Consider the following 22,404-nt stretch of genomic DNA (forward strand, 5'->3'; position numbering starts at 1 on the left):
CTTATCTAAATATAAACAGGCTTTAAAGCACAGATTTGAAAATATATCAGAGTCTCTGCTGCAGCGCTGTAACCAGTGGAAGAGAGAAACGAATAAAAAGACGACAGGCAGAGGAAGAAAAGAAGACAGATGAAGGAGATGCAGAGGAGAGTACAGAGCAGAAACCGAGGAAAAAGACGACAGTCTGAGGGAGAGGGAGAGAGATGCAGTGACATCACAGCAGAACAGTGAGGTAACGTCTGTGACACAGAAGCTGAACCCATAGAGCAGACTGTCATTTTTCACATCGATTAGAGCTGTTGATGCTGCAGCTCATGAATACTTAAAATGTTTTTATAAATATATTTAAAAATCTGACACCAAAATAAATTTTTTAAAGGAGCTGTTTACCAACTGAGAGTACTAGACTGTAATTTTGCAAGCCTGGGTTTTTCAAGGTCGATGCACTTTAAGGCTGCAGTAAGTAGAAGGAAATGAGGAGGCAGAGGAAGTCACATACTAGGACATTTTTTCAAACACCTAAGATCTGAGTAAGAAGGTTAGAAGTGTTGTTGCTAGTTTGCTAAATAATCCTTAGACAGTGTTGCTTGACCTGTGGTTTTCAGCCAGCCTCAGTGATACAGCTGAGATGTGCACGTTCCTAAGAAGCAACCTAGAACACAGATTGTGTGTCATGTTGTGTAATGTGCTGGAAATCTTGGACAGAAATCATTCTGACACACTTCTGAGCTTTTAAGGTGGAAACAATGGCCTGAAAACACAAATTTAAAAGCTTGTTATACCCTAACTCTTATGTCTGCACCCAGGCACAAGAGGAGAGCAGAATAGTTACTTTTGCATGAATAATATGACTTCTGTCTTTGTTTGTATCTAAACACAGGTTCCCTTTCAGTTGGTACAACACACAGTGTGGAATATCACAACCTCACATGTCATATACTACGCTATATCTCACTTCCCTGTATATTCAGGGAACAGAAGTTACAGACATAACTGTTTGCCTTTTATTGTTCTTTCAGTTAGTACTATGTACTTTTACTGGAATAACCTTGTACCAGCCTCACTTTCTGAAACATTTTCTTTGTGAGATACCTCTCTGCTCTCTCATTGTCTTTAAAAGTGTCGCATAAACACAGAACTTCACATGTCTTCACAGTCCCTGCTTCACTTTTTAACCCAGCCATCCTCTGCCTTCCACATCTGATACCGTGCTTCTGGCACAATCTTTGTCGCTGTCACTCCATCAGGATAGAAAAGCCTCTTAACAGCTTTAACACAGAAGCTGCATTCACAGCCCGCGTTTGGAAGAAACCATCTGAAAGCAGAGAGGGTTATGCTGACAGCTATAGCATTAAAGTAATGTGCTGGTGTTTCTGATCTATCAGCTTTACTTCTGTGTTCAGGGTGCCTACGCTGGCTTGATGGGACACTGATGCTGTCTTGCTGCCATCTGCTGATTACAGTCTGTAATGACATCACGATCAGAGAAGATGAACCGATGCACTGAAAATCTAAAAAAATAATAATAATACCTTTAATAGTAACTATTAATAGTTACTTTTCCTTAATTAGTAATAGTGATGGCACTGGCTAATTATTATTAACCACTGATTGCTCAGATGTTGCAAGTTAAAATGTTTCAAAATCATAGAGCTAAACTTTCTTAAAGAGAATATGTATAATATAACATATAATTTGAATAAATAATCCATTATTGTAACAGGACATACATATGAAAGGAGATGAAGGAAGGCGTAATAGGTCCACTCGAACTTTGCTCTGCCCCTCTCTGCCTGCCTGTGTCTGTCAACTCTGAATTAGGACTAATATAGTCTTAGCATAGAGGCAATTTAAGATCCATCCATCCACTTATCCACTTCAGGGAACCTGTCCCAGCAGTCACAGGACAAAAAGCAGGGTACACCCTGGACAGGTTACCAGTTTTGCCAGGGTAACATAGAAAGACTGACCACCTCGTACAGTCACATTCACACCTGTGGCCAATTAAGAATTGCTAATTAGTCTAACCCATGTGGGAGGAAGCCTGGGTGCTCGAGAAGACTCATGCAAGCATAGGAAGAAGTTGCAAATTCCATGCAGAAACAATAATAATAATAATAATAATAAGCTCAGACGGTAAGCAAACTGATTTGGTAGTAAGATATTTGGTTATAAGTGTTATCGTGGAACTTTGCAGTTAGTTCAAAAATCTTATAATTGAATCCAGCTTCACAGCTTGTCCTATAATTCAGCTGGTTTGAACTCAGAGCGTCCAGCTGAAACCTTTAAATTATATAACTTTTAACTTGAATACATTTTGTTTTTTTGTTTCAAATGAAAAACATCTCTGCTCACAGTTTACGAGAGACTGCTGAGCTCTTATATAGAAAAAGACTTGAGCAGGTCATTATGAAGTTTTTATCAAAGATGATGGTTTTTATCCAGTATTTCATTTTCCTCTGCTTGTCCATGCAATAACAAACTAACAGCCAGACAATGTAAATCAAAACCTGCAGCAGATCAACTGGAAAACCTTCACAGACACACAAAAAATAGTTTTGAGAGGATTTTTTTTAAAGGAAAACAAAATCTAAAAAAACCAAAAAAATAAATCTGTGTTCAAGAAGAATAAAAATGTGAAACGGCCAAATTAAAACAAAGAACTTTATAAATTAGGCAGGAAAAACATAAAAACACACTCTTCAAATGAAGGTACGTCATGCTGAACTTTTACCTGCATTGAATCGAAGCCTCGGGTTTAATGTGAGTTTTTTGAATCCCAAACCGACTTCATCACAAACACTAAAAGAAAGAAAAGAAGACTAAACACTCTCCAGCAGCCTATAAAAACAAAATCACTTTAGAAAAGAAGAGTGTGCTCAGACAGATAGCGCTGAATGTTCGTGCACGTCAGCAGCAGCGCTTACACGTTTCATGTTTATGGAGAGAGAAGCTCAAATCTGCAGCAGCTTTTTGACTCCATTCTGGCAAAAAGCACCAATATCTTCATTTGTCTCTGCACAAAATGAATTCTGACGTATCAGCCCATTGTATGCAGTTTATCGGTTATCACTCTCACAAATGTTGCCTGTAGGAAGCCTCAACATGCAGACTCAGCAGGCTCAGAAAGACAGAACGGGAAAATGAAGAGGACGTGAAGATAAAGAACAAGTGCAGTGGGCAGGAAAATGGCGAAGATAAGGACTATATAAGTTGTAAATGACTTTAGTTTGATATATTGAGGGATGTCCTAGTTTCCTGTGGTTAGTATTCCACACCTAAGTTAGTAAAAGTGACTGACTTCACACAGTATCTGTGCTTGAAAACATTCCCTAATTACATGTATCGATTACACCAACTTTACTGTGGAGAAGTTTGTACATAAAACAAATAGATACTGTCTGTAAGCGCTGTGTGAAGTTTCCTCACAAGTCAGATTCACTTCATTTATCTCCTAACAGCTTCTCTGCCTGAGTCCTTTTTTTGTACACGGTCATTTAAGTTACTTTTCTTTCTGTTTTAGATTTAGTTGCATTTTTATTACCCCTCTCTGTCTGCACCTTATCCAGGATTTCCACTTTACTCAGTCCTCCAAACAAACCTGTTTTAGCAGTTACTCTATATTTCCAAAGCATTTGCTTCTCTGCCTTCACACACATATGAACTTATCTCACTCTTAATCCACAGGTCTAATATTACGGCGATCCACTCTTTCGGGCTATAACTGCTTCAACCTTCCTGGGAAGACTTCCCACAAGGTTTAACCCTTGTGTGGTGTTCGTATTTTTGTTACTCAGCCAGTGTTCATGGGTCTGGTGGACCCGCTAGAGTTTTGGCTTTCCAAATTAACACTATCAAACAATTTTATGTTAAATTACTCAACAGATGTTTACTTCATCCCAATTACAAGCCATATGAACAGCAAACATGGTTAATTTTTTCCCTTTACCTTTGTTAGATCACATTTATGAATTAATGTGCTTCTCGTTTTTCTTTTATATAAAATGTTATAAAAAAATCAGTTATAATCAAGTGGAGTGAGTGGAAAGACACAACACATTTACACGTGAAGCAATATGTTTCACAACTAAATGGGATCAGCTGCTCATCAATGGTGACATTAGGCCCAGGGTTGTAAAACAGGGGAGGTGGTGCACACACTTATCCCACACTGTCCTGATGGCAGCTAGCTTGTCTCTCTGCCGTCGAGCTGGTCTGTCGTCTCGGTTATCAAAACGGATAATCCTGGAAATTTTGTTGAAGTTTTCCAGAAACATTGATGCATGGAAAGTTTCTTGCCGGTTTCTGCATCCCACAGGGATTCTGTGGATTCCCCTTTGGACCTGAAAACTCCAGCAAGGATAAGAACCCCAAAGTAGGCCTTTGGGGTTCTTAGATGGATTTGGTCCATCTCCTTCCACCTCTCTCCAAAAACACACCTTCCTTCTAGATTACTGCAATCCAGAATAATTTTCTGGATGGAATCTGGGATGAAAAGCTCCAATGAAGACTTGATGTCCTGCACATGAGTACCTGTCAGCCGTGTTGGCCCTGGCTTATCACAGTAACAGCTCTGCAGGGTGGCTCATTTCTTGGGCAAGAAGACCATTCAATTTCACCAGTTATTGACATCCATATTTCTTCACTTGCTGTCTGGTGGGCTTGTTCTGGTCCTGGAGCTGGCTGCAGATGGGGTACTCGTCTTTGTTTTGTTACTAAATGGTGCTCAACCTCATCCTCTTCTTCAAAGTCACTGTCAGACTCAGAAATGTGAAATATTCTGAAACCTCTTTGTCAACATCATCATCAGAAGCTCCTCTCTCTTCCAAAATCAATTGGATGGCCCTCGCAGCAGATAATATTTTGCCATCTTGATCAGTTGTGATAAAGAACCACACTGGCAAAGTCTTATTTATAGTATTATGCCCCTAATTTGCAGGTGGGACAGGGTATGAGAAAATAAAATTTGGATCCCTAAAGAAAGAGGGTAAAATGTGCGGGAATGTCAGAGCAGACGGTGTTGATAGTTGAATTTTCAACAATGTTGCAACTTTGTGCGGGAGCAGGAGGGGAAGAAAACACTATCAGCAGCACCAGAAAGGAGGAAGACAGAGTGTGGGAACACAGGACCTGCACTTTCAACACTTTTACTAGACCTGGGTCCAGTGGACCCGAACACCTTGTATGTAATGTAATTGCGTGGGGGGAGGTACAGTATGAGGTCATTGAAAATTTGTTCAGATTCATGCTCTTCACAGAAAATAAGCCAAAGCCAATGAATTTCAGGTTGAAAAAATAATTAATTGTTTAATTTTTCTTTTGAAAAAAACTGAAAACGGGTCTCACAGACCCGAACACCATACAAGGGTTAACAGTTGTTTATGGGAATTCTTGACCATTCTTCCAAAAGCACATTTGTGAGGTCGCACACTGATATTGAACAAAAAGGCCTGGCTCCTGGTTTCCGCTCTGATCCCAAAGGTGCTTTATCGGGCTTGAGGTCCAGACTCTTCCTACAAAATTGGGAACATGAAATTGTCCCAAATGTCTCGGTGTGCTGAAGCATTAAGAGTTTCTTTGACCTGAACTAAGGGGACAACGCCACACCATAATCCACAATTCGGCACAATGCAGTCAGGCATGTACTGTTGTCCTGGCAACACGGCCATGGAAGTGATGGAAACACCTGAATTCAATGATTTGGATGGACGAGTGAATACTACAGTACAGCGTACCTATTAACTGTAATATCAAAGTAGAAACACTAATAAAGTCTAATAAACAAACAGCCAACACTGATAATAAATAAAGAATTTTAATATTTATGTACTTTAAATATATCCAGTATACATGAAGTAAACATAATTGTACACAATAACAGGATATACTTTCTTTTTCATACTTGGACTCATATTTCAAGTATGCAGATCCATTATAGCATCAGATATGTCGCAGTGCTTTCTTGGCAAATGGAAGATTATTCAAATGAACAGCATAGAAGTTATCTGGAAGAATCCCATCATGCAGTGCAGTATATTGCAGATAACTTTGGTATGGTGTCGACCAAAACAAAGCATGTTAGTTCATTTACAAAAGCAGAGAAAACAGCATTTGCATCTATGTGGACCAGAAACATGCATGTTTCTCCATAGGTCACTAAAATGTTCCTAAACGTGACAAACATAGCAGACATGAACCCTGCTGCTGCCTCGCTTTGCATGATTTTGAATGATTCTTGTTTTGTGTCCCGTTTTGTTTAATAATTCATGTAAAAGCAAAATGTCCAAATCTGATAAAAGGTGTTAATACAACAAAAAAAAATCCCCTTTAGCAACAGCGGATTTGAAGTTTAGCATCAGGAGCACCGGCTTTCAATTTTGAGGACATTAACTTCCCTCTAAAAGGCATCAAGTGTGTTTTTGTTGTATGAAATAGAGGCAAACTGAAGATTTCATGCACCAGGATGTACTGCTCCCATCACAGAGCCGTGCAAACTGGATCTAAGCAAGAGGACACATATGTACATGTACAGTCTCCCCACAAAGCAGCACGATATGGGCACATTTAACAAAGCTGCCAGTTCAGGGTCTGTGAAACGCTTGGTTTGTGGTGGGAGCAGCACACACCAATGCACGAAACGATGATCCAGCTTTTGATTTTAATGACGTCTTTTTGTTGTTATAAATGGAGGCTGTTTAAAGAAGGGAAACTAATGGCTTCATACATCACAATGTACTGTTCCCTTCCCTGAGGTTCAGTGACTGGATACTATTAGAATGGAAAAGAGAGAGAAGACGTGTACATGTGAAAATACAGCGTTTGTAGTTTGAGAACCAGCCCAGTCGGTCTTACGTGCACCTTTTAATAAAGTAGTACATGCTGTATGATGATCTGTTAACTCTGCATTAGGCAACACACTGTATGTGGAAAACTCAAGTGATGACTGCTGAAAATGTACCTGTAAAATCCTGTCCTGAAGGATTTCTGACCATTTTGCTTTAATCTCAGATTAAAGCAAAAGTGCTTTTCTTTCAACAACTGGGACGTAGTGTGCTCCTGAGTTCTTTTCCATTATTTCATGTTCCTAAAACCAAAAATGCAGATCAATCAGTGACCTCTGAAGAAACATGCGCTCTGAACTTTCACATCTATACGCCGTTTCCTGTGCAATTGAGCAGCAGCTGAGGAACAACAACACTGCAGCGTGCAGATTAAAACCTGTGATTATCTCTAATAATCAGTAACTCTGTACACATTATTACTGTAAACCCAGCCAACATTAAACTACTGACCACATCAACAGTTTAGAGTTACATTCAACAGTCATTTGTTTAACCCAGCATTAGCACGGCTCACAGAAGCTTCACCTTTAGTCTGACTCTCCCCCCGTCACATCACTTTGAACACATTTAAGTCCTAAAAGAAAAACACACAGGTTGCAGTCAAATAGTCAGTTTTCCTCAGGAAAGGTAAGCAGCTAATACCCATGCCTAATTTGCAACAATTATATGTAATTAGGTCAAATAAAACAGCCACAGGGAAGGTTGCAGTATACCTCAGTTTGCATGGATATGTTCTCTTTTTGTGCCTTGCTGTGTTGCCAGCTTTGAGGATTATTACTGTTACTTCAGTCACAGATACTGGAAGCCTTAGACAAAGGTTGGTGAGGAAGTCATATTTATACTCTTCCTGAAACAGAACACATGGGACAAAATAACTAAGACGAGATTTTTGCATCGCTGGAGACAGAAACACCAAAGCATCTGCTGCCAGTTTAGTGTGTGAGCAGTCTGAGCACTGTGGCTCTTTGAAGTCCTTATAAATCATCCTTTTGTAACATGTTTCATTGAAGTTAAGGAAAAGTGATTAGAAAATTACACAGGTGATCATTTCTTTTGACCATTTGACTGCAGCCAGTGTCCAATTTTATTCACAGAAACACAGTAAACACTCTGAATTACTACCTATAACGGCAACTCACCTCCACAATGTTTTATCGTTTCGTTTCAATGATTCACGGGGAGCAAAAGTCTGAATATTTTCAGTCTGATATCTTTTTCTGGTATTTAAAAAAATGTACACCTCTAGAATCCATTCTAACTTTTTAAGACTTCAGACTTCTGCTGCCGTTCAATAAAACAATCAAACATAAAGGAGGTGCGTTCGTTTACGGGCACTGGATGTCTCTAACCTCCCACAAACATACAACTGTATGCAACATTTTTACAGCAGATTGAAAAGTCAGCTTCCTCTGAGTCAAACACCTTGTTCGATGGTTATTATTGTCTTATTATTTCTCTATTGCTAAGATTTCTTCACAGCTAAAAAATAAAGATTCACATCAAGAACAGCTTATCTCTTAAAAATATGAACACTCTTAAAACTGATAAGAATACAAAAAAAATGAAATAAAAATAAAAACTGGCTTTTTGAAATTACATCTGTTTTTGAAGGGATGAAATCTGAAAACTACCTGAAGGTTATATGAATCCCATCCAGCGACACCTGGACTCTGTGCAGGGGAAGATTAGGTCTCAACGAGGATGTGAATCTCTTTAAAATGTTCTTTTGCAGTCTGTTTACACACAGGCTAAAAACCACGAGCTGCAAAAAGTTCTTTATGAAAGAGAACGCGATGCTGCGTGTAATTTGCCATCAAAAATTGTCTGTTGCGCATTTCATAGGAAATTCCCAATCGGCTGAGTGCTGGTTGAGTCTGTGCAGAAACAAACTTGTTTGCTGCTGTTTAAACAGAATTAGCCAATCAGTGCCCTGCATTTTCCTCTGACATGTCATGGGGTCTAATGAGGCAAAGGCATCACACTTTTCAACAGTCTCCATGACAAAAAAAAGAAGAAAAAAAAAACCCTACTTACTGATCTCCAATAAACACAAAAAAAAAACAACCAATAAATAAAACTCCAGTTGAAATAAATTCTCTGTGATAAGCTATATACGGCAGATTTATGGTGTTACCGTCTCTTGGTATTAATATATATATTAACAGTATTACAGTATAAAGTTCGAGTGTACGACACACACATGCAGAACAGCAGAAATCAGGTTCACACTTTCAAAATAAAAGCAAAGGTTTAAATTTCCACAGATGTGTGTTTGGCTTCTCCTGCAGGCTGTTTAATAGTAACACTGAAGTGTAAAATGTAATACTGCAAACCGAAACACAATCGGCAGCTCGACACAGATAAGGAGACCGCTGAAGAGCTGCGGGTTTGAAACAGAGAACATTCGTCTTCAGCCTTTAATGTGAAAACAGCGCCTGTTTTCCTCTCGCTGCAGGCTCGACGTTACTCTGACGGTTTCATCTCATGTTCGGTAGCACGTTAAAAAAAAATATTAAAATAAATCAAGCTGCAATTTAGGGAAAACTTTGGAGTCAAAATTTCTGAATTTTTGTTTTTTGTGTGTTTAACAAACTGAATTTTTATTGTGTTTCATCAGGTGTTATTAAAGTTTTAAGCAGGTACAGTTCAGCACGCTGGGACTGGATCGTGGCTTCAGTTTAACGCTGACTTTGCTGCCGCAGATGTTCACACGGATGATATGACGTATACGGCTGTTTCCAGGGGTTTCCATGACAGCAGAGCTGAATTCCAGGTTTTCCAGGACTTTCACCAACTTGATATTTATGTGTTTAATCTTTGCAGTGAAGATGGAAGACAGAACCTCCTGGAGAAGCTTTTACTACAATTCACCCGTTCATCTCTCCATGTACCGAGGTGAAGCCCTGAAGCCCGTTAGTCCCAATATTCTGTGCTCTGATTGGTCAGGTAGCTGCAGCGAATCATAATTTCCTCTCTGTGTAAACAACGGGCTTCATCTTCTCGTCATAAATAATAGTAACTTCTGTTTTCTTCTACTCTGTTGCACTTGCTGTTAGTCAGTAAAGTAAATCCTCTAGCAAAAAAAAAAAGCATCATCATCGTCACTTCCTGTCCTGTCAGTTTCCCTTTGTTTGTCCAGCAGCTGACTCCGCCTCGCCACGATGTCAGAAAAGCATACTCCGCCTCCTGTTTGGACTGTTTGCTGGACAGAAAGACAAAAATAGACGATGTCAGTGTCAGACTAACCCAGCAGGGAGCCACGCCGGCTCTGCCTCCTTCCCACACAGACTGTTACCTGGATCCGGTGCTGCTGCTGTTGGTCTCATCGTTTCCTTTTCAAGCTGAATCTCTGGCAGGGTGAAGATGGACGTCGCTGAAACAAAAACAACCACAGCGCCTCTGTGATGTTACCGTAACAACAGGGACCAAATGGGACCGGTGTGAACTTTAAACTTACTGTCAGGAAGTAACTTCACTCTCTTTCCAAGGTTACTGAAGTAAGAGTGGTTCATCGACTCGTCTGCAGAGATCCTCTTCTTCCCCTCAAACTAAAGTTTAAATAAAGTTTAAACTTTAAATTTTTATTTTCCCCATCACATAAATGAACACAAAAAAAAAAAAAAAAAACCCCCAAAAGGTTATTTATTCGTTATGATTCAGAAAGAAAAGGAGACGCACAAACACTGCGAGGTTAACTGACCTGTAGGAATTCTGACAACAGCTCCACTCCTTCAGTGCTGAGCCTGAACACAAAAACACAAACTTCGTTATCTGGTGCAGTGAGCCTTTAAGATTACTGCACATCTGTGTGCAGCTGCAGATCTGGTGACTTAAAATAAAGTAAAGAGGAAGGCTCTCTGGAGGCCACTGCAAAGGAATCACACGGATCCTGGTGGGTCAGCAGCAACAGGCTGGACATATGGATGAGGAGGCTTAGTGTTTTAACCCCCGGCTACTAAAACATGGTGTACATGTGTGCAGCTCTGCACCTGGGAGTGTGGTTACTCAGTCTCTCTGCTTTGTATTGAGGATAGTTAAACGCCACAAACTCCTCATTAGACGTGATCCCAGGCCAGGTCTGCTCTGTGGGAGTACCTGCACACAAAATACATACGAGGTTTATTATAAATATAAATGCAAAAGCTTAACAGCTATTTTTTTGAAACATACATTTAAATTAATTTACAAAATAAAGCTAAAAACAGCAGCATGATGAGGTGTGGTGTGACGTCCCTCCCACGTCCAACCTAAGGCATGCTTTTAATCAACACAGGTCGATGGAGTCCTCAAAAGATTACGAAGTAGAAGATGATTCTCACCCAACAATTTAAAGATAAAGTGAAGCTCCTCCTCGACTGTGGAACCAGGAAACAGAGGTCGACCTGTCGCCATCTCGTAAAAAATGCAGCCAACACCCCTAAAAACAGAAAGACAGACAAGCGCAAAGACACGCACACACACGGCAAGAGGTTTGTCTCATCAGATGGTTTAACCATAGATGATCATTTCACCACAGAAGAATCGATTTTTTTAAAATGTAATTTATCAAATTTTCTAGTAGCAGTACTACAATAGAGTAGTACAGTGTACTGCATCACTGACCACATGTCGATGTGAGTGGAGTAGTCGGTGCTGCCCAGCAGGATGTCAGGTGGTCGGTACCACAGCGTCACCACCTCGTTGGAGTACGTCTTTGTTGGGATCGACTTTGCTCGAGCCAAACCTGAAACAAACACACACGCACGCACGCACACACACACACACACACACACACACGTGTCATTAAAGCCTCATCATCACTGTCTTTACACTGATTCAGATTACATTTGTATCCTAACAGCTAAAATAAATGTATTCATTCTCCGTAAGGACCACGACTCACACTGCCTCAAAAGGCATTTTAAATACTTTCTGGGTGTTGCATTACAAATAGACGATGGGATGATGTGCAGTGACTCTGCTGTCCTGAATTCACCGAGGAGGTCATTCTGTCTCTGGTTGTGGAGGTCAGATGTGTGTCTGTAATCCTCCTCTGCCAAACTGCACAGAGCAAATCCATGTCTCTGGCTCATCGTCAAAGTCCAGGCATAAAAAGGGATCGGTCGCCCTCTGTGTCTTTAACCGCACGGCCCGAAGCGGTTTTAATATCCAATTCTCACAGGAACCAAAAATCGACTCTCTTCCAATAAAACTGTCTCCACTGGTAATACAGGAAGAACGGCTCTCTGCGATGCTGTGATAAATAAATGAAGTGAAGGTCTGAGAGAGGTCCCTGAAGAACTTCACATCTTCATCACTAACATGACATAACTGCCAGCTGGTTGGAATGACAACAACAACAAGATGAAGAAAATCACGAGGTTTAGTGATAATCGTGGAGCTGGAAAGGCAGGGATTCAGCCGGGGGCTCCCACTGGCCAAGGGTTCGGTCTGCAATTTAATAAGTAGCACTTGTTGTGTGTGTGTGTGTGTGTGTGTGTGTGTGTGTGTGTCACAGATGGGCTTGGCAACAGCTGGGCAGCTCTTCACACACACAGTTGATTTGGTCTTTTACTTTCTTGTAATCCTCTTCCAGTGTCTTAATTTTCTCCCTACGCAGCTTCACTGAAGTCAGAAGTTGAGAATAAATAAAATTTGATATTTTGCTCAGACGAGCAAGATGTTCCTCCAACCAATAAATAATGGACGTGAATGTCGGTCCATTTCTTCATGTTTTGTTCCACCTTCAGAGCCAACTGTTCTTGTTTTCTTGTTTGCCTTTTCCTTAGTTTTAGCGTGACAGGTGCCGGTAGCTCACGCTTACATCATTACACATTTACATCACTCAAAAGGTGAGTTTTGCACAAGAAAAACCTCAGACGCTAAGATTTAAATAGGTCCTAACTTCACAAAAAAACAAAAAAAAACAAAAAAACATTAAGACAGTGTCTGCAGGACTCACCAAAGTCTGCTAGCTTGAGCTCTCCTCGCTCGTTGATCAGCAGATTTTGTGGTTTTAGATCTCGATGGAGAACTTTCCTCCGGTGGCAGTACGACAAACCTCGCAGCAGCTGGAAAAGGAAGAGCTGAGGACAGAAACACCACTGCAGTTACAGGAAAAGTCGATGAGCACACGATGCAAAGAAAAACCCTCAAAAACAGGGAAACAAGAGAAGAAGAATTCCTTCTGCTTTTTTAAATTCATTTTTTAATCATTGTTTAAAAATCTACCAAAATCAGAAAAGTTAAATCACCAGCAGGTTTGTCACATCAGTTTGTGCCACACACACACACACACACACACACACACACACACACACACACTTAATTTCATTATACTAAGAATAAAACAAACTTTTCTCACTTTGACATTGTGAACATGAATGACATTTCCACAGTCGTCCAGATACTGCTTCAGATCCTTGTCCTGAAACACATGAACACACATTCAAACCCACCAAAGAAGAAGAAGAAGAGGAGTTTGTGTATTGTTGTGTGCATTTCTTACCAGGTACTCAAACACCAGTGTGAGGGATTTCTGCGTGTGGATGATGTCATGAAGCGTGACGATGTTGGCGTGTTTCAAATCCTTCAACAGAGACACTGAGGAGTAAAAAGTACAAACATGCTGTCATTAGTACTTCTACTACTGTAGTACCAGTAATACTTCTGTTGGTTCAGTGTCAGTGATGCAGTACCTTCTCTGATTGCAGTACACGGAGCTCCTTCTTCATGTTCCAGTCTAATTTCCTTCAGAGCCACGAGATTTTCAGTCAGTTTACTCCGACCTTTATACACTGTGGCATAGGTCCCCTACACACAGGTGACACACAGAGAGGAGAGAGGCGGGGCATTTGGGCCATCGGAATCTTATTTATTGATTTCAGGAGCCAAAAGCAAACATTACAACAAAAAGAGTGGACTGTCAGGCAAAGCTTTTTACACTTAATTTGTAGAAAAGGTCAGAAAACTTTACATTAGTTAGTGAGTCTGAAATGAAACCTTTAAGGAGTGTCACAGAGCAGCACGGAGCACTTAGATGCTGTTTGTGTTCTTTATTAAACAGTTTCAAAGATCTGTCTGACATCAACCGATAGAAGGAGATAATGTGGCCTCACCTCTCCCAGTTTGTCCAGCTTGATGTAAGTCTCCAGCTTCCCAAAACCAATCTCTGACTGCAGGCAAAGAGGCAGAGATGAGAGGGTTAAAATAACCTGCACTGGCACACTAAATGCAAGAGAAACAACACAACAAACATCCTGCATTACTTGAAACAACAGAATCAGAAACCGGTTTCACACTTGCATCCCCCCCTACAGACACACAGTCTGCAGCCCAGCGTATCCAAATTCAGGGGCCGCATCCTTCGGAGGCCGCAGTTGTAGGCCGATTACGTTACAGCGGCGCGACAAAGCCTGCCCAAATGTCTGGGTCACAAAATAAACGTTTAACATATTTCCAGGCGAGAATGTAGCTGTGTAAACCTCGAGTATCTGCTCGGTTTATCAAGACATCACATATTTGTAAAAGCGCTCCGACGTTTTCGGAGACGTCTGTTACCCACCAGCTGGATAGCGAGCCCGGGTTCAAGGCTCACTAGATCCGGCAAGAACAGCGAACTCCCAGCACATCGTTTTCAACCCCCCCCCCTCGCGATCTTTCGCTACTCAGGTTAAACATGATTTATAAGTCAGTTAGATAAATTAAAAATGTTGTTGTTTGGCTTTGTTCAGTCTTTTATTAGTTCCTGAGTAAATCGTTTGGCTGAGATTAAAGTTACAGTTTTCACACAGCTGAATAAACATCACACAGAAAACTGATTAAACAGAAGTGTGAGATGGTCGAATTTACTCCAATGTCCTGTTATATATTGAACAGCAAGGAGCAGACGGCAGAGTTTATTAAACTTCACTGAGACAATCTGCAAATTTCATTAAAAGTTTAATAAACCATCATCTTGTCTTTATTTTTAGTTAGAAATGATAGTTATATTAGAGCAGATGCTGGTCCAATAAGCTATACTTTCCACGTCCACTGGATGCATGATCCAATTAGTCGACTAATCACAAAAATAATCGGTGACTAGTCGACTATCAAAATCATCGTTTGTGGCAGGCCTACCCAAAACTGTCCCAAACACCTGCGTGAAAACAAAAAGAAGCAGTTACACATACCAGAGACACTCTACGCAGCCGCCTGCTGATTGGCTGCTCGAACAGAGCTGGACCAATCACATTAAACTTCTCCAGGTAATCGTCTGGAAGACGGATGTCAGCCGGTAACGACAGACGTTTGTTGATGTCCTGAAACAGAGAAGAAACACAACAGAATTCACGTGAACGTTCACCTTCATCCTCCGCAGCACCTGACAGTTTATTTTCATCAGCAAAGACCTTTTACCGCTGCAGGTAAATGTTCAGTCATCATGAAAGGAACCGTTTCATTTTAACATGAAATGTCTGCATTGGATCTGAAGTAGCACTAAAAACAAACAAAGGGCAGACAGCACTGGAAATGCAGGCCCTGAATGCAACCTGTGACCACTGCAGCAAACAGTAATCGCACCCGATTCCTCTTAAAGATGGCTGCCTGAGCGAGATTATAAAAAGAACCCACGAACTCCACAGCTGCTCGTTTGGCTCTCAGGGTGAGACCAACATGGTGAGGAATCCACCTGTACCTGTGCTTTAATGTAGCAGCAGAGGTCAGGATCTACAGGAGGAGCCAAAAGAAAATACAGGTTGATGGACCTGATCTGACCCAGCGGTAGCTGCAGAGCCAGACACATGGAGGTTCCTCGGAGGAGAAGACCTTTTCAGACTAATGGAAGAACAATGTGAAATTATGAGCTGGATAAAGTCCGTCCCCTGACCTGAATCCATCAGAAAACCTTTAGAGGATTTTAAAACAGAAGGCAGAGAAACAAAACCTCCGGCCAGGAGTCAGAACATCTGTCCACAGATGTGTGACAGACTGGCATCACCCATTAGCCGCGAGGGGAGGTGGTGTGGGGGGGGGTCACACATCTGCCTGCAAAAACAAAAGCCCACATAGAAAATAAAAAGCTCACAGATGAAAGAGTCCTCACTCTCTAAGCGGTTTGCTTTTAATGACACAGCAGCTCAATCAGCCCACACTTCAGCCTGACAGTTATTGTAGCCTATTGGCTCATTTACAGCTTTACCAGCACTGCACAGGTAAACCCAGCTTTGTTAAGCACCAGTTCGAGTCTGGCGCTGAAACGAACACATTTTGCTCGCTCGTTCCTTAAAAGCAGGACCTGGACCAGCCAGCATGACAGCTGTGCATCTGTACCCGGAGACCAGCCGAGTCTTTCAGTCGTGAAAAAGATGAAGACAAGCTCGCTGACATGTTTGGGAAGCTGCAGTCTAAACCACTCCAACGCATCTTTGCATCTGATAAATATTAATGTTAGAGAAACACACGGCACCGTCTCAGTCAGAGCAGTGTGAAGGCCCTCCGTCAGCAGCTACGACGCGCTGGACTGAAGAAGCAACAAGAAATCTCAAACCAGACTTAGCTCTATAACACATTTGGCTGAAGATGTTCCTTTGGAAGGAATGTAAGAAAATATCAAAAACGAAACCAACCAAGGAGGCGAAGAGCTGCACCAAACCGCTAAAAGGTCCTCAAGGCTTTGCAGAAAACAAATAGTGAGTGCTCCTTAAAGACTGGGGAATATCCCAACATCTCTGCTAGTAAGCTCACTGTGTGTGTGTGTGTGTACCTCAGTAGAGATCTTCTTATTCCTCATTCTGACTTTAACTGGACTCTGAACATCATCAGAAGAAGAAGCTGGATCGCTTTCTCCATCTGAGCTCATTTTCACATCTTCATGGACGATCTCTGAAAACACACACGAATAACAGTCACACGCATACAAAGAGTAGAGCAGGCCTTAAATTCCCCATATCACCAAATGCACCAAAACAAGTCCGATCTACAGAGGCTCCTCCCTACAACTCATCTCAGAAATCCCGTGTCCAGGCAGGTCAGAGCTGTTTTGGTGGCATGACTCACAACTAATCCTCCTCTGCAGTAGCGTCAAAAACAGGAATATCCTGCCTGAGAGTGATGCTGAAAACGCACTCCGCTGTATCTGTCACTTCCAGGCTGGACTACTGTAATTCATTTTTATCAGGATGTACTCATAGCTCTCTGAAAAGCCTCCAGCTGATAAAGAAATGCTGTAGTAAGAGTACTAACGAGGACTAGAGAAAGAGCCATTTCTCCCATATTAATTCTCTCATATTAACTTGTCTTCATTGGCCCCTTGTGAACTCTAGTATAGAGCTTAAAATCATTTTCATCACACACAAAGTCCTGAATGAGCAGAGTCCATCATATCTTAAAGACTTAATAGTATTGCATTATCCCAGCAGAGCACTTCGCTCTCACAGTGCAGGCTTATTGTGGTTCCTGGAGACTGAGAGGCAGAGCCACGCTGATCTCTTCTATGGCACGACATTATTTCCTGCGACACTCCATAGAATTGGAGGCAGAGCCTTGAGCTATCAGACGTCTCTGCTGTGGAACCAGCTCCCAGTCTGGGTTCGGGAGTCAGACACCCTCCCTGATTTTAAGCTTTTCTTTTTGGAAACAATTACATTTCGGGCTGGATCAGGTGACTCGAACGCTCCTTGGTCATGTTACACAACTTCTCATATTACGCACCTCTCCTGTGCTCTCTTTTTATATGCTGTGATTGCATGCATCCATTTGGTTTCGTCTATCTCCCCACAGTCTCTGCTCTCTCTGTATCTGTTCTGCAGGCCAACCTGCTCAGTATTTCATCTTATATTCTTTCTATTTCTACATCGCTCTGCTTTTTCCTGTCACTGCGACCGGTTGCAGCAGACGGCCTGGGTCAGCTGCAGGCAAATTCTTCTTTCTCAGTTCAGAGTAAATGGTAAAAATGGTAAATGGCCTGTATTTGTATAGCGCTTTACTAGAGAGCTGATATGCAGCAGAATGCAACTATGCAGCGCATGTTCTGCACAGTCACAGTCTGCAAAAATTTGGGAAAGAATTCATCAGTTCATGGACAAAAGGCAGCGCTGTTTGTATGACGTGGCTAAGAAAACATCCACAGAGTAGACTTTGTAAATTTACAATTACAAGAAGAAATACAAACACCATTTCTGTGTAAAATGATCGTGCACGCCGTGTGTAAAACAAAGTATTTTGACTGGTGTGTTTTTATATTTATGGAGTGCATCTCTGCAGCACGTACACTCTCAAGCCCAGAAAAGCCACTTTCATTGATTAGAGCAGAAGTGTGACGTTGCAGCATTCAGCCTGCCAACACATGAAGCCACAGCGTCCGTCAGACTGTTGTTTTCTGGCTGTACTGAATTTAAATCAAGGGGAATGCCTCTTTCACTGCTCCAGCATTCAGATTTAAACTCACCAATTATGACTTCATTCCTGTTTCACAGCCAACAACTGATCTATGTTTTCACTTCACAGGAGAAATTAAATTTACTTAGTCGTTAAAATAAAACATCACCAGTTAAACTCATCTACATTTTCAAGCATACAGCAAAATCAACTTCTATTTTAATGTTGATAGATGCACAGTACATGATTATACTGTATATATTCAGCACGTATGTGTGTATTAGTGGTACAGTACTTGTGCATGTACATGTATTTGCAGCATTAGTACCCAGTCTGGTGGCGTGGTTCAGGTAGGAGCTCAGGCTGCGTCCGAGGCCTCTGGGTTTCCTCAGTGAGGTGCTGTACGACTGAAGTAAAGACTGAACTGAAGAGGATGAAGATCGAACCTTCAAACCTCCAGAGGAACGAAGAGACACCACCTCTGAGGGGAGAGATGAAGGGGCGAAGTGAGGGAAGGATGTGGGGAGGAAAGGAGGTAACAGAAGGGCGATGGAGGGATGAGGGAGGTGTAGGAGGAGGTGAGGGGAGGAGGCGGGTAACGGTTGGTTGATTTGGAAGGAAAAAAAATGAAAGTGGGGTTAAAGGAGAAAAAATAAATTCAAATTAAACAAGTGTTATATTATTAATTGATTGATTGACAGATCCAAGAGGCAACCAATCAAATCACAGATCCAACCAACCAGTCAGATCAGAGGAGGGAATCAGGCGGGAAGTGTCAGGAATTAAACCAGCGAGCTTCCAGTTACTGGTTTGCTGTGTGAGTGGCAGACCAGTTTATAAAGCTGGTTAGCTGCTGGTTAGTTCTTGACTGTTTTAACTGGGAATAATTGTAATTAGTTAGCTACATATTTAAAAAAAGAGGGGGGAAATAAAATGAATAAATATATTTTATTCATGTTATTTACATACTAAAGCATTCAGCCAATCAGGACAAAGTTCTGCCATCACAGAGGTGGTTCCCTATTGGTGGAGCCGGAGGAAAAAGTCTGCAGCTCACTGCAGTCGCCAAGCTCACGGCAGGTTATGTCACCATGTGACACAGTGACACTCTGCAGCACCAGCGGACTTCAGACAAATCTTTAACCAGCATGCATCACGGCAAGCCAGCGCTGCACAGCCGGTCATGTGGTCGCCCGTACTACAACATATGTCCAACATGCCCAGAATATCTTTGCCTTATCGGGCTTCACTTTCTCTGACATCCACAGTCAGACTGAACAGTCACACAAAGGTGGCCATCAACTCGACAAGCTTTCAGTCAAGTTACAAGTGAGTTCCCATGAGCTGTGACAATCTGCTGGGATCATGTGGGAAAAACACAAAAACATAAACACTATACAGTTGCTGTGGTTCAAATGGAAGCGTGTGACAGGAAAAGCACTGGATAAACAGCATTTATATCCAGGAACTAACACTGGGGGTGGGATTCCTTATTTTCTGTCATATATACATATACTGGTAAAACAGTCGATGCTAGGGCTGGGAAATTTATCAAGTGCGTAGTCTTTGGAACATAAAGTCCGGAGTTCAAATCCCGGGTAGAGCAAGCATCCAGGCTATTCAAGCCTACCTTGGAACATGAGCGAGGTAAGCATGGAAGCAGTCCCAGCTTAACAAGCTCTGTGTCAGGTGTTGCCAGGACATACTGATGGGAAGTGGGTTACTCTTTGCACTGTGTGACATCAGAAAGCGAGGACAACCCCGACGTGGTCACCACGGAGGATAAACACATAAGCCCCAAACAGATCAGTAGCTAAACTACTGCAGTAGAACGAGAGATTAGAAACAAAATGAGCACAAGTCTCCTTTAATAGACTTGTCATGGCAGCACGAGTGGATACGACTATAATTACAACTGTGTATTGCATTAAATGAACGCGTTGCCTCGCTGCATTCTTATGTGTAAAACAGCATTAGCATTATTGTTTCCCTGAGGCTTTTTGACTGTCTGAGAACAAATGGAAACATAATTCTAAATGGTAAGTAGGCTGCCTTGCAAATTTCATATAACATATAAAGTATTTAACCCTAGAACACTAACGTCGGGTGATGTTCACCCACGCGGTGAATAAAAATCACTCGGAGGTAAATTCCAAGGGAATTTATAGTTAGCTGGTCATTTTCTCTCTCTCACAGATGTCAGTAATGTAGGGAAACTGGACAAAGCTCACATGTCCCAGGAATGGGAGCACCAAAGAATTTCCCAGTTTCATTATTTATTTTTAGGACTTTACCTTTTTTCTCTTTATGACATGTTGTATAAGGGGAAAATAAGAGTACTTTAATTTCCCATTTATTGTTGTATGTTTTTAATATATATATATATATATATATATATATATATATATATATATATATATATATATATATATATATATATATATATATATATATATATATATATATCTGTCCATCAAGGTTCAAGACATCTTCTAGGAATGGTGACACTATATCCAGTGGACAGCAATTTTCCATGCTGATCTCTCATCTCAAGCATAACCTGCACCTGAGCAGCCAGGTGTGTGGCATTAATTAAAGCCGCCATCATAAAAATTGAAAACCCAGCGCTGAGCTCTAAAATCTCGGCACAGGCCTCTGTTCACACCTGACAGGATTACCTGAGTCGCTGTGTGACGTTGCTTCCTGAGTGATGGTGTCACTCAGTGTCCTGTCCCCTCCCCCTGACCCACCCCTCCCCAGAGTGAGTGACAGCTGCCGTTTGATCTTCCTCATCCTCTCCATTAGCGGGGGCTGAGGGGGGAGAGGGGGACGTGACGCCAAGGGGGGCGGGGCTGCCAGTCTGGAGACCACGCCTGGACAGGTAGAAATAAAAGGACAGAAATGTAAATAGCCAAACAGTTGGAAACACCTGAACGCCTCAACATCTGACTCATCATGCCTGAATTAGTAGTTATGCATATTCATCTACCATTCATTCACCATCATCACCTGCCACACCACAGCCGAATAGGTCTACCTCACAAGAATCACTCGTCTCACCTGAACATCATCACCTGTAGATCATCAGCTATAGATTCGGCTCACCTGTACATGACCACCTGTATTCATGTCACCTATGGATTTGGTTTACCTGAGACATCATCCTCTTTATGCTCATCTCACATTGAAATCACTACATGCACTCTCATCTCACCTGCAGGTAATCGCGTGACACTTAAAACTAATCCCACGGAACACCCTGAAAACGCGGGCACGAGTTTCCACTGGTGAATCTGACGCACACAGGTGAGTGTGATGTTACTCAGTGTTGATGAAAAGACTCGAGGCCTCGGATCTGTGTAGCAGGAAGTACCCGCACTCACTAATGAACCCAAACAGCCACTTAGATCCGCTTCATGTCACGTGCACACCTGACGGCTAACACCTGGCTGAGTGACAGGACATGTACCTGACAGATGCGTTACGTCACTGCCCGTGGATCTGACGGCACGGAACGGGAACTGAAACTACGTGTGTGTGTCCCCGTGGCAGCTGTTGTTTGTGTTCTGCCGCTTCGGGTGTCGCGTCTCCGTGGACCTGCCTACGCCTGTGTGTTTCTGAGCTGGAGAGCCGAGGACGGGAGCCGTGTATTTCCTGCAGTAAACCGTCCTCCTCACTGTTATAAATAGCAGCGGAGGCGGAGCGGCCGCTGCTCCCTCAACGACTCACTCACCATTTGATAAAGACGGTTTTCCGGTTACACGCGAGGCCCGGGGGTGACCGTTACTCACCGGGAGGGTTTATCCCGGTCTGTCCCGGGTTATCCGTGGCTCGGTTCAGTCTGACGGCTTCTCGGATCTTCCTGGCTCCCAGTAATCTGCAGCCATGTTGCTGCTCTGCTCAGCTCCGCTCCTCCGGTGCGTCCTGACGGAGACGCTCACGGCACCGTCGGTGACGTAACAACCCGGCACGTGTCCCCGCCCCTTTTCATTTCTTTATATATATTTTTTATTAAATAATATGTAAACATGTTGATTATACAAACAGCAGCTAAAAACAACAAGAAATTGTTCCGAAAAGAAGCCAGTCGTTTGTTTGCTATACAAACAATTTAGTTAATAAGTCACACTTGGATATGAGGGATATTTTTTATACTTTTACTAAATAAAAAGTTAAATAATCACTTTGTTAGTAGCTCGTCACAAACACATAATTTGTTCGT

The 22,404-nt window shown here is 42.0% G+C and overlaps 1 protein-coding gene across 2 annotated transcripts; it reads right to left on the reverse strand.

The window, feature by feature from the left end:
• Positions 1-5,796: 5,796 nt before the first annotated feature.
• On the reverse strand, positions 5,797-22,142 carry cdk16 (cyclin dependent kinase 16). 2 transcript variants are annotated; one of them, XM_085444841.1, is made up of 17 exons: positions 21,974-22,142; positions 20,861-21,055; positions 18,511-18,663; positions 16,570-16,688; positions 14,996-15,124; positions 13,940-13,996; positions 13,520-13,634; positions 13,330-13,424; positions 13,186-13,248; positions 12,784-12,907; positions 11,445-11,565; positions 11,162-11,259; positions 10,832-10,937; positions 10,543-10,585; positions 10,300-10,390; positions 10,138-10,215; positions 5,797-10,044 (listed from the first exon to the last, which is right to left on the reverse strand). In XM_085444841.1, exons 2-17 carry the CDS (start codon positions 20,982-20,984, stop codon positions 10,007-10,009), a joined length of 1,554 nt encoding a protein of 517 aa, XP_085300967.1. In that variant the 5' UTR covers positions 20,985-21,055; positions 21,974-22,142; the 3' UTR covers positions 5,797-10,006. The 2 variants fall into 2 exon arrangements, with proteins under 2 accessions (XP_085300967.1, XP_085300968.1); XM_085444842.1 differs by lacking the exon at positions 18,511-18,663.
• Between the last annotated feature and the right edge of the window lie 262 nt (positions 22,143-22,404).

Source organism: Copadichromis virginalis, linkage group LG20 (assembly GCF_057382275.1).
Source record: "Copadichromis virginalis isolate Kocher_CV1m ecotype Utaka linkage group LG20, C_Virginalis_male_GT1.1, whole genome shotgun sequence".
Classification (NCBI taxonomy): Eukaryota; Metazoa; Chordata; class Actinopteri; order Cichliformes; family Cichlidae; genus Copadichromis; species Copadichromis virginalis.

Excerpts from the sequence above, each read along its gene's own strand:
- cdk16 (XM_085444841.1), bottom strand. The coding sequence starts at position 20,984 with ATGGAGAGGATGAGGAAGATCAAACGGCAGCTGTCACTCACTCTGGGG. Across the intron at positions 15,125-16,569 it reads ATAAGAAGATCTCTACTGAG|GACATCAACAAACGTCTGTC; the intron begins GTACACACACAC and ends TCTCTGTTTCAG. Across the intron at positions 13,249-13,329 it reads CACTGGTGTTTGAGTACCTG|GACAAGGATCTGAAGCAGTA; the intron begins GTAAGAAATGCA and ends CATGTGTTTCAG.